General features: G+C 41.4%; 1 protein-coding gene across 1 annotated transcript in view; it reads right to left on the reverse strand.

Moving 5' to 3' along the window:
* Window positions 1-1644: 1644 nt before the first annotated feature.
* The window catches only part of Stam2 (signal transducing adaptor molecule 2), a 46521-nt gene continuing 35057 nt past the window's right edge, over window positions 1645-13108 (reverse strand). The window contains exons 11-14 of the mRNA XM_059260467.1: window positions 12970-13024; window positions 8531-8681; window positions 5048-5217; window positions 1645-2001 (exon numbers count right to left, since the gene is read on the reverse strand). Of these exons, the coding sequence (XP_059116450.1) occupies window positions 1773-2001; window positions 5048-5217; window positions 8531-8681; window positions 12970-13024 (605 nt within the window). The 3' untranslated portion in view covers window positions 1645-1772. The remainder of the gene's footprint in view (window positions 2002-5047; window positions 5218-8530; window positions 8682-12969; window positions 13025-13108) is intronic.

Consider the following 13108-nt stretch of genomic DNA (forward strand, 5'->3'; position numbering starts at 1 on the left):
CACAGTATTTACACTGATTGAAAAGCTTTCACTGAATAAAGCTTTTAAGATTTAGACAAGAACTAAACATGAAATGCACAAATATTAAGATGAGCTTATTACACAGTTCAGAAGAGAAAGGTAAGATGTGTCCATGTGTGCAAACGCTTTCAAGAGCAGCTCTGGAGTCTTTTACATTTATTTCCTTAATTTTTAAAGAACAGATTTTTCCAGAAAAGTCAGGTGCCGTGTTGCAGTACATTCTTGTATGTACATAAGTAAATTCACCTGAAAGGAAATGCTACAGAGAAAGGTGGAAACTCTTTCCTGTCTCTTGTACTGAACCAGATCCTCACAGAACACAGGCTTGCAGGGACTGACTGTTCTCTTCAGTGTTGGCCATTTTATGCAGTAGCATGTTCTAGAATAAAGTTTCTTTGAAAAAAGAACATAATTGTTATCAAATATTTATAAATAGATAAATGACAAAATTTCCAAATTGTCTTCCAATGGAGTTTTAATAGAAAGATTAAGTGCTTAAAAAATATATAGAAGTTCATTCATGCAAGATTTAACTTTTAAAAAAGATTAAGCTTGGAACATTCTCGAAGTCTAAATATCATGTATCTGAAGCATGTGCATCTAGGGTTTCTAGTTTGTTGTTATGTAAAAAGTTGGTACAATAGGTAGTTTGCAAAGTTTTATCAGGTTATCACCAGCTCCCACAGTATGTGGGATCTTGCACTATTAACCAATTTCAAACCGGACTTCAGAAAGACAGCATGGAGCTCTCCTGTTCCTTTCTACCAAACCACTGCCTGCCGTTCCTGCAAAGGCTCACAGTTACTGCCGAGGAAATGCATACTTCTTTCAAGAGCTTGGCATGATGACAGCTTACCATGGAATGTCAATCACTTCTGTAAGAAGGTAACACGCCCACCTCACACTTCATAGCCATGATGCTTTCTATCCCATCAGATTATGAAGAAAGTCTCCTGGCTCAAGTTCACTGATAATCCCTGAGAAGGAAGTACAGGACTTGGCAGGAAGGAAAGCCAAAGGACAGCACCTTCAGGAGACATCCAAGTCACCTGAAAAGGTCAGCAGTGGCAATGCTAAACATCAGGGACAGAATGCCTTCCTCAGGGAAGGCTACCATGTGTGAGGCACTCCTGGGTCCACCGCTGCCACAGGACACATGGCTTTCACTGTTAGTAACAGAAAACACTGTGTTCCTTCCACATGCTCTTGCTTCTGTGGACAATCATAGCTAATTACTCACCACAACACTGCGAGCAAACCGACAGGACTGCACACACAGCTGTGATTAAGGAGCCCAAAGGAAATGCATGGCAAGCTAAAGGCCTACACTAAAAGACGTTTGTCTTTTAAAATAGTAGGGTGGGGGAAAGTGGGGGGGGGGGGATGCAGACAAAAATGTTTAAAGGTCCTTAGTGCTCCTCGAATCACATCTTGGAGGAAACTGCTTTCCTTACAGAAAATGTCTCACACTCCTATCTTATACATTGTAGTGTTCTAAGGCTACTCACTGAGAGCCCAGAAAGTTCAACAAAACTAACCCGAAACATCTTTAAGCTGCCTCTGATCAAAAGATGAGCTTCGAGCGAACTGGACTGAAAAAAAACCCTTTTATGGCCTTCAGGGTAAGGTAGGGATTTGTGCTTTATTATTCATGGTTCTTTTTGACTGAGAGGGGAAAGTAAGCACTTCAGATCAGAATCCCCTGGGTCGAGTGACACACCTAGAAGACTTCCAACAGCCCTGGTGTGTCTCTAAAGGAGAGGCTGCTGGTGGTAACTTGTGGGCGGCAGTGCGGCTGGAGGTGCAGGAACTGCCCCTGGAAAGCCAGGCAGCTGTGGCAAACTGGAGGCTGTGCTCTGGTAAGAGGACACGTCTGCAGACATCCCCACAGGCTGTGTGTAAGCAGCTGGACCAGCAGCTGACGGAAGACGAGAGCTCTGGTTCACATAAGAAGGGCTGGAAACAGTGTCCTGTCCAGTGCTGCAAAAGACAGTTTCCAAAGAAAATCACATTTATGTCAAGTTACGGCAATGTATCATAACAAACACGCTTTTCCCATCTTCTTTTCAAGTTTCTGTAGTTATCAGATACTGTTAACGTAATTTTGTTTGGTTGGTTGGTTCTATCTTGAGACAGGGTTTCTCTGTGTAGCAGTCCTGGCTGTCCTAGAACTCGCTCTGTAGACCAGACTGGTCTCGGACTCACAGAAATCCACCCGCCTCTGCCTCTCCAGTGCTGGGATTAAAAGGCCTATGACACTACCACCTGGCGTGATTTTTTTAATGTTTACTCAGAAGAGCAGGGCTGGAGAGCTGCCTCAGGGTGTAGAGACAATGTTCATTGTGAAAGCATGAGGCTCTGAAGCTGGAGCCTCAGCTAACCCTGGCACAGGGAGACTGAGACAAGCTTCCTTGCCTGATCAGGCTAGCCAAAACGGAGTGTTCCAGATTCAGTAAGACTGCATTAAGAAAAGAAAACAAACAAAACAAAACACCTAGGTGGATGGTGCTAGAGAGATGGCTCATCAGTTAAGAGCACTGGTTGCTCTTCCAGAAGACCCAGTTTAATTCCCAGCACCCACATAGCAGTTTACAACCATCTGTAACTCAAGTTCCTGGATATCTGATGTCCTGCTTTGGCCTTGGAAAGCCTCAGGCACACAAATGGTGCACAGACACACATGCAGACAAAACAACCACACACATACAATCTTAAACAAACAAACAAACAAACGGTGGAGATGACATTGAAGAGACATCCTGACTTCTGGCCTCTACACATTGCCCACATGGGCAGCACACCAGCAAGGTAAATGTACCCACATACACACACCTACACCACTCACAAAAAGAAACAAAAGAGAGGAGAGGGAAGTGGTGGAAGGCCCTCGATCAGGTGACAAAAGTGACAAGAGAAATTCCTGAAACAGCCCAAGTAGATGGGTGAGGAGGGTTAGGCGTTCAAACAGACAAAGTGGAGAAACTCAATGAAGACAAAGGCGGCCCAGCTACGAGTGAAGTAAGGAACTGGACAAAGAGCAAGCTGTTCCTTCACCCGAAAAGACAGTGAGCACATGTATTTATTATCTGTATCTTTGAAGGGCAGGGTCTCACTATGAAGCCTTGCCTAGCCTGGAACTCACTATGTAGACCAGGCAGGCCTTGCACTCACAGAGATCTCCTTGCCTCTACATTTGAAGTACTGAGACTTAAATTTTTTATTTAAATCTCAAGGTTCCATGAAACAGTTACAATAAAGTCTTGTTATCTTGGAGTCTCCTGTACATTATAGTAAATTTTAAAAAATAAAGAAAAACAGAAAAAAAAAAGAGTGCTCAAAGAGAAACAAAATGTAAGATTCTAAGGCTAACTTCACCCCCTTCAACCTCTCACTCAAAGTATTGAAAGTCCTGAAGATGCAAGAGTGGCCAGCATCAGAGAGCAGAGCCCTGCTCAAGGCGAACCTGGGCCCCAAACCCCTAAGCTTTGCTTTGACAAGAACTCAGCACTTTCAGAGACAACAATATACCTTGCACAACAGTGTATCATGCACAAAAGGGCACTTGCACAACAGTGTACCATGCAAAATGGTGTACCCTGCACAACCATGTACCCTGCACAATGGTGTACCCTGCACAACCACATACCCTGCACAATAGTGTACCCTGCATAAAGTATACACCCCCCCACCCCCGCACAATGGTGCATCATGCACAAAAGAGCACTTGCCCAACAGTATAGCCTGCATAACAGTGCAGCCTGCATAACAATGTATCATACACAAAAGCTCACTTGCACAACAGTGTACCCTGCACAACAGAGTACTTTACGGATCAATCATATAGACAGACAGACTGACTGACTCACACTCTAAGTGGGAAACAAACCATACCAAATTGCAAGACTTTGCTTTTCTCCTATTACTACTATGGCACAGATTTAAAACATATTTAATTTTAAATCACACCAAATATGTTGCTTATAGCAGAGGATTAATGTTGCTATTTTACCAGCTTTTTCTCATAATCCTACTGTCCTTCAGAAGAACAAAACTTCAACTGCCCCACATATACAGTTCACTTACTTTTCAGGTAGTGCTGGAACCTCCTGCTCACGGACTTTAAGTTGAAAAGGGAGCTTAGAGAGCAACTACATATAAAACTGACACATTTTCTCTTTGATAAAGTAAATAGGAAGATTTAAAACATGATTCTCAGAGAAATGTTTGTACAAAAATATTAAACAAAGTCCACTATTCAAACTTACTTCCTCTTATGGGTAAAAGCAGTAACTTTTTTTTTAATATTTAGGAATATATACAGGTAAGTGTCTCTGACATTACTTCAATAGGCTAACTAACCACAGCACAGTGGTAATAACACCATGGCATCAATCCCTATGAAGGACCACTATAAAATAAAGACTTTGTCTAGGAGCTGGGTGGTGGCAGTGCATGCTCTTAATCCCAGAACTCGGGAAGTAGAGGGGGGGAAGAGCTCTGTGAGTTCTAAGCTAGCCTGGTCTACAGAGCGAGTTCCAGGACAGCCAAGGCGACATGGAGAAAGCTATCTTGAAAAACCAAAGACAAACAAACAAACAAAAACAGAGAGAGAGAGTGTGTGTGAGAGAGATTTTTGTCCAGTGTCTTAAACAGTAGGTTTAAATCTTAGCAACTATCAAGGTATTAGCTGAAGTAAAGGCAGCGTCATTCAACCTAGTGAGAGTAGTAACGGCCACTTCAGGAACTCCACCTTAAGAGTAAGTATTGAGAGATGTATGTGGTAGCACGCACCCTGATTTCTGTACCCAGGAGGCAGATAGACGGATCTCTAAAAGTTCAAGGCCAGTTTGGTCTACACAGTGAATGAATTCCAGGACAGACAGGCCTACATAGAGAAACCTTGTCTCAAAAACACAAACAAACAACAATAACAAAAGTAAAATTCAGGAATATTACTGTAAGTAGGAGAGTCTGTAGGTTCTCATTCTAAAACTAAGAAAAATTAACACAGCTCTCCAAAACTTACCTTAAATATGGAGTTTGGACAGTGTGTGTTGTTACTGAGGAGTTCATATTTGGAGGCAGAGATCTCAGTGAGCCCATAGGATCGGGTCCTAGGCCATAGCTCTGGGCAACAGATACTTGGTGAATGCTATGACCCAGGTAGTTTCCACCATGCGACTGAACTGGATATGTCTATTAATCAAAGAGAAAAAAAAACGATACCTTGCTTTCTCAATCATTTACTAAACATATCTAAAACTTTAAGACTTAAAGGAAATAAAGTTCTTAATTATTTGTGGAACAATCTGATTCTACCAACCTTTCCACACTGCAACAAAAAGTGGAGAACTTCCAACTCATGGTGTCTAATCAATGAACATTTACAATGTGTTTAATTGTTCTTTGATTTTGTAGGAGTTTGGAAGAAAAAAGTGGGGACTATTTTAAAGTAGAAAGTTGGAATCTATCAAGAGTGCCTAAAACAACATACGTCTTGCCACAGAACCATCCCTTGAAGGGACACCCATGATTACTCCACGTTACCATGAAAATGACAACTCTTCACTCTCATTCCAGGATGACTCCTCCAAGTCCTCCGTGGTGAATAGAAGGTTGAAAGAGAAAGCCAGGGGGCCAGGTCCTCTCTGCCTTGTGTACCATATCTCCTGCTATAGTGGTTTAAATATAAATGTTCCCCATATGCTCACAGGGAGTGGCACTATTAGGAGGCATGGCCTTGTTGGAGGAATTGTGTCACTGGGGTGGGCTCTGAGGTTTTAGATGCTCAAGCCAGGCCCAGCATCTCTCTCTCTTCCTGCTGCCTGCCAATCTAGATGTAGAACTCTTAGCTCCTTCTCCAGCACCATGTCTGCCTGAGTGCTGCCATGCTTTCTACCATGATGATAATGCACTTAACCTCTGAACCTGTAAGCCAGCCCCAATGAAATATGCTTTCCTTTATAAGAGTTGCCCTGGTCATGGTGTCTCTTCACAGCAGTAAAACCCTAAAACATCTGTCTTCAGAAGATAAGAGAAAAAAGAGTTGTGAGGATAAGACAAAATGCATCCTCAGGAAACCACCAGATTCTTATGTATACCTATGTAATTTTCACAGTAACAGCTCCATAAGGACAGCGTTCAAAACAATCCACATGTTTAATAAATACCATACAGTAGTAATCACTGGTCCAGTTTTGTTTAAAGCAAAGATCACATTACAATTTAGAATGGTAGGCATGCCAAATAAACTATATTAAGTGCAATGACATTATCTCTTTAGCACTGATGGCAACCCACTGCCAACAGGCTGAGACTGTAGGAGCAAACATGAGCAGCTCACGGTTTCTAAGTGTCCTTTTCAGACCAACTAATGGTGTTGTAACCCCATCCACTCTTACTAGATACATCTTTCAAATAGAATGGGAATTTCTGAATATTTCAAATAAACTCACATGCCAATTAATATATTAAGAGGCTGTGTGAAAAAGGTAACCCCCTCGAAAGCCTTAAGAAGGAAAACAAAGAACAGCTGTACACGGACTGCAGCACAGAAACCAGGCACAGGAATGAGCACCCCTTACAGACACACAGTTCTACTGCACAGGGGACACACATCTGCTTTGTTCCACTTTCACAGAAGCAACAAACAGATTTTTGAAAACAGAAGTAAGAGTAGATAAACTTTAGGAGTCTTTTTGTACCCAGAAATCCTTTCTAAGCTCATACGTAATTTTCATAAAGTTCACATCATGGCATATTTGATAAATGCTTCTTGTCTTGTGTGACAGTTACCACAGTAACCATTTAAAAAAAAAACTTAGCAATTATATTGTGTTACATCATCTAATTATGCACCCACATTCTACTTTTTCTCCTTGGTGTCTCCTTGACACACAGTTGAATACTGGTTTCCATAAACTAACATGAATTTTGTTAAACTTAATTGGCTAAAATTTAAAAAATGTTTCAGAATTGGGGATACTGAAAAAATTAAGTATTCTAATATCAGATGGCAAGCACAAAAACATGGAAAGTACTAGAAAGGTGATGCTGTTAATGGGTAGCTTATGGCAATTATACCTCAAAGGGCCTGTAGCGAAGCTTCATTACACACTTTTTTTTTTTTTTTTTTTTTTTAACATTTTGAAGTCACGAACCTAAGAAAATATAAAGCATGCTCTGAGACTAGAAGAAGATATTAGATGCTGAGACCCACAACCAAACATTAGGCAGAGCACAGGGAATCCTGCAGGAAAAGAGGAGGAAGGATTATAGGAGTCAGAAGGGTCAAGGACACCTGAAGAAAATGGCCCATATTAACCAGGGCCCTAGGGCTCACAGAGACTGAAGCGACATTCAGGGAGCCTGTATGGGTCTGATCTAGGTCCTGTGCACGTATGTTACGGTTGTTAGCTTGGTGTTATCTCGTCCAGCCTTACTAAGGGATGTGCCTAGTCTTATTGTAACTTGATATGCCATGTTTGGTTGATGTCCCTGGGAAGCCTGCTCTTTTCTGAAGGAAAAGAAAGAGTGGATCTGGGGGAGAGGAGAAGTTGTAAGGGGGTACTGGGACCAATGGAGGGAGAAACTGCAACTGGAGTGTAATATATGAGAGAAGAATAAATAAAAAGAAGCTCATTAACTACTCTTTAAATAATTACCTAAGACAAATCCTGAAAGAAGTTTTTAAAGAAATATTTAGTCTCCTTGTTGAGCAGTCCCCAGAAGATTTACACAGCAGACCCTACATAAAAGGACCCACACTTTATAATAAAGGGCTTATATCTACAGAATAGATACATATTAGTATGTATTATTAGAAAGGCATACAAAGAAGCATAACCCACCTTTAATAAACTTAGTGGTCTTTTCATTGTGTTAAAAATGAACTGGAATGTGTTTGTGGAATCATGTAGCTCATCTTTACAGTGAATAGTATCTAGACAACACTTCCTGAGACCATAAAAGTACAGTGTCGAGGTCTGAGTGTGAAGACCCCCACCCCTGAACATCAAAGGCTGTGTGTTGGGAGGACAGGCTTTCAGCTGTTCAGATCAATCCGGTAGTGAGTCCATAGTTGATCGGGCTATAAGGTGAGCACTTGCTGGACAGAACAGCTCACTAGGGCTTCTGAAGGTTTATCTCGGCCCGGATCTTCACTGCTCTGCTTCCCACCTGCCATGAGGATGAGGTGGCTGTGTTCCACAAACACTCTTTCAGGCCTGGGGAAATGGAGCCAGCTGGCCATGAACAGAGACATTTGAAATCAGGAGGCCAAATAAACCTCTCCTCCTTTAAGCTGATTTTTCTCAGGTACTTTTTCACAGTGAAGGAAGCTGATACAGTTAGTTTTATCTTTTTTTTTTGGTTGTGAGTCTAGCCTGTAATGGCTGAACCATCTCTCCAACCCTAGTTTTATAATTTCATTCATGGGCAATAGATCTTTAATATGCTCTTAAACATTTAACTTCTAAAAGATGAATATTTTCTCAAAAACAATGCTCACCTGCACTGGAACCCCAGAGGATGTAGATGAGTAATGTGCTGGATGAAGCTTTGCATAGACTGAATAGACAGGTACCTCATTCACCAATTTGTTATATAGGTCCAGAGCTTCCAAGACCTTCACATTCAACTCAGACAGTTCTGAATGCTGCCTGATAGAGAAGAAAAGTATTTTCACGGCAATGTAAAGGAAGGATTGTTTAAGTTTAGTACATTTTTATTCATACCTCAAAAGGCTTTTTTCATATGCAATAATAGGATAGTCAGAAAGGGAAACTGAGAGAAGAAATTGTTGCATTCAGTCAATAGTTAGTCTTCCTATTAAGTCTTCCTAATAATATGGGAAATTGTTGAATTCAGGCAATAATTAGTCTTCCTAATAATATGGAAAAGTCAGATCTAAACCTCATAAATGCAAATCAATTCATAATTTGTGCTAGAATTTACTTTAGTATATTATAGATTTATGTTGAAAATTCAATTACAAAGAAAAATAGTCCCAATTTCAGTAAAAGTCTATGCCTTCATTATAAATCTCACTTACACAGTATGCAGGGTGCTACCCAGAGCTTCTGTGGAGTATATTGTGACTTAAACAAAAGCATAATGGGAAAAAAAAAATCACACATACTTTAACTTGCTTAGATCCATGAGAAAATCAACTAAAAAATTATTTAACCCCTCATCTGCCATGCAGTGACATGGGTGAGGGAAAGATGCCCTCCCCCTCCACCCCTTGCTACCTGTGGCAGGAGGGATAGAGAACTAGCCTTGCCCTACATCAGCTGCAGCACACAGGAGAGCAGGCCCTGCACCCTGTGTGGGCAGTACACTAGAGCGGACCCTGTTGTCGGGTGCAGGAGAGCTAGCCCTGAGGGCATGAGAGCAGGAGAGATGACCCTGTCCCCCTTGTATGTCCCTACAGCAATCAATCAATTAGGAGAGAGGGCCCTGCACCTTGCCTGGGCAAAACAGTAGAGCTGGTCCTGGTGATATGAGTGAGGATGACCTGGATCGGAGGGCCTGAGAGCAGAATTGGCCCTGTTCCGTGCTGTAGGCTACACTGAGTGAGCTAGCCAAGGCAGTGCTGGAGAGCTCATCCCAGTAGTGGCAATGAGGAGAAGCTAGCAAGCTACCAACCCAACATCCACCCAGGTCCAGAACCAGGGCTAAGAGTTGGCCCAACCCAACATCCACCCAATCTACGAACTGTTGGAGCATGTGAAGGGGACAAACCTATAGACCCAAAGCTGCAGGATCCCCACGACACAGGACAACAGGACACTCAAGAGGGGCCCCAGGGAGAGCCTTTTATTGGTAGTGTAGCGGAAACCAGAGGCCTCAAGCCACACCAGTCACCTGTGGCATGAACACTTTCAAGTAAAGATGAACGAACTAAAGGGTAAATTGTGTCTCAACAGGCAACATTACAGCGTCCACAAGATTTTTTGTTTGTTTGTTTGGTTTTTCTTTTAAATTTAGTTTTCATTTGGGGAGGTTGCAAGCACAGAGGGCAGATTCGAGGAGACAGAGATAAGTGGGATAGGAATGCATGATGTGAAATCCACAAAGAATCCATAAAAGTAAAAAAATTTTCTAAATATTACCAAGAAAACGTAAGTAAAATCAATATATATACATGCTAGTCTCCACTATTCTTTATTGACTTGGTGGTTTTGAGGAAGTAAATAAAACCAGGCACCTTACTGTATAACAACCAAGCCAAACAAACATTTCCACATTGCCCAGGGAACATATGGCAAAAATCCTTCTGATTTGGTATAATTCTGCCTAGTCCCCTGGAAGTAATAAATGACAACTTATAATGGACAAATTTATACAAGAAATGGCTACTTTTTATCTGGCCTAAAGCACCTGCAAGTCTATACTGAACGTGGTTCAGTCTATAGAGAGGGGGAGGCAGAAGCAAGCAAACACACAGCCTACCACACAAATGGCCATCTCTCCTTTAGTAAAAAGGTGCTGTTTCTTCTCTAGCAATGATTGTAAGCAGGCCACAATCTTCAGAAGTATCTGCTGCAAAGCACCCAAATCTACAGAAATCAGGTGTGTGTACTAGCAAACGTGTGACTAAGAATTAACCTAAGAATCTGGTCTACATAACCCAGCACACTGATGAAACACCAGCAGAGCAGTGGAAGGCCATGATCATCATGCATGAAACCACTTTTCAAGATCCAAGATAATCCAAAGCAAAAGCAAACTTTACTTAATTGTACTCAAAACTATACTGCAACAAGTGAGAACATATGAGTCTCTATTACTAGAAGACAAATTCAAAAGTACACACACACACACACACACACACACATACACACACACACACACACACTGCAAGTGGTGTAACATATAACCAAGTACAAGCTTCTATGACATGGGGAGAGAATACAGAATTTAGAGGAGATTAATAGGAGCCGGGGACTGCAGAGACAAGCCTAGGATTTAAGCTGGTCCTGAGGAAGGCGGCACAGGCAAGGAGGTGCCAGATGGTGCAAAGAAAAACAGGCAAAGAGACAAGCTGGGTACACAAAGGAAGAATGAAAAGGACAATGTGATGATGAATAATTATTTAGGGAAGGCCGTAGAAAATCAGGTCACAACAGTCTGTAACCTAGTCAAACAGAACAGCAGCTGTAATCCCTGAGGTTGTAAATGCTATAGGATTTCACTCTTTGTGTTGACAAGATGAAATGGACAATTTAATTTTCTAACAACAGAGTTTTATCCCCACCCCCACTCCCAACCTGTAGGAATAGCAAACTACTGACGATTCATTCATGGGAAAATGGTTTATATCTATCTCTGAATTCTCAACTGGAGCAACCAAAGGGACTGAAAAGCACTGTCCAGCACAGTAGCTGTGTCTGGACCCATTGCTGTGAAACACAAACACCAGCTAGTCGACTCACTGCTTAACAGCTGCTCTCTTCAAAGTTAACTGACATCAGAAACAGGGACTCTGAGTTTTAATTCCTTTAGATATTTTTCTTTAGCGATATTCTTTTTATTTAACAAAAATAAGGTTACACTGTCATATCTTCCCCTATAGATATGGCATCATTCCATATCAACAAATATTTATCAATGGCAATAATTTCTACTATGAAATATAGAATTTTAATTTTGAAAACCAATCTCACACTGAAAGGCATTTTAGCTAGCTGCATTTTTATGGTCATAAATAACACAGTGCTGAATACCACAACATCTGATCATTGTGTATCTCCTCAGGTTTAGTATGGGCTTCAAATGGCTTGGTTAATTTTTCAGCCCAAGGAAATGTGTTCCTACACTCCTAGCCACACCTATGGCAAACTGGTCATTTTCTTTCAACTTTTCCAGTCTGATTACTCATTAATCACTAGTAGCAGATGTATAAGTAGGTGTGTGATGCTTTCTCCAAAAATATGATCAATGTACCATTGATTATTTCATTTATGTAAAAACACAAGATTTGTAAAATTACATTATGGAAGAGCTGGAGAGATGGCTCACTGCCTGCTCTTCCAAAAGGACCCAGCTTCGATTCTGAGCTCATACCCATCTGTAACTCCAGTTCTAGAGGATCTGATGCCCTCTTCAGGCCTCTGCAGGCACCAGGCACAGACATGGTGCACAGACATACGTGAAGGTAAAACACACACATAAAAAATACTCTATGGAACAAAATATTTTTTCCTTGAACAAATCATCACGTTTGCTATTCCTACTTTTAAAAAAATCTATTAGAAAAGTAAACACCCTAATCCTTTTCTTCCTGCATTATTTATAGAGCAGTTCAATGGTAGGGGCTGGAAAGGGAGAAGAATGGAGAGTAACTCCTTCCCTGGACGTCATTCCTCAAGTTTCTCCTTCAATGCAGAGAGAGAGCTGATAAAGGACGGAATGGTGCGGAACCCATTGGAAGCTGACAGCTGACAGCCGACCCAGCAGCACGGCTGCCCTTCTCAAGAGCAGCAAAACCAGGGAGAAAAGGAATCGAAAGGGCGACAGGAACGGAGACACGAGAGGAAACAGGACTAGTTGCTGCATTGCATTTAGCTCCTCAAATAGAGAAATTTCACTTGTAGTGGACACAGATGTCACTCGGGTCTGTAGCAGGTCAATGCTTGCCTAAGACTCCCATTTTCATTTTGTCCTCAATTCACTTTATTCTTTATTACTCAATTCCAGACCCAAAGTGACTGGTGGGATCAAATGCAAGAGTCCACAATTCTATGCATATCACATTACTACCACTGATGAGAAAGAATGTTCCCAAAATAACAGCACTATGAGCAACCAGCTCTAAGAGTCTGGCAACTAAACAGTAATCGCAATAGATGACACAGTTCCAGAAGCACTTTCACCAGCTGAAAGCTCGCTCAAACAAGTAAAGATGTGAAAATGATACAGTTTTCACTGCATGGAAAACCTCACCTATCAATCTCTTCAAGCTTTTCATCTATCATTGGACCCATCTGTTGGCAAATATCTGTAAATACAGAAATAATTACAAATATAGAAACTTAATACAGCTTAAGTCAGTTTCAACAATCTTTAAACAAGAGAATATGCA

The sequence above is a fragment of the Peromyscus eremicus genome, chromosome 4 (genome assembly GCF_949786415.1).
Source record: "Peromyscus eremicus chromosome 4, PerEre_H2_v1, whole genome shotgun sequence".
Lineage (NCBI taxonomy): Eukaryota > Metazoa > Chordata > Mammalia > Rodentia > Cricetidae > Peromyscus > Peromyscus eremicus.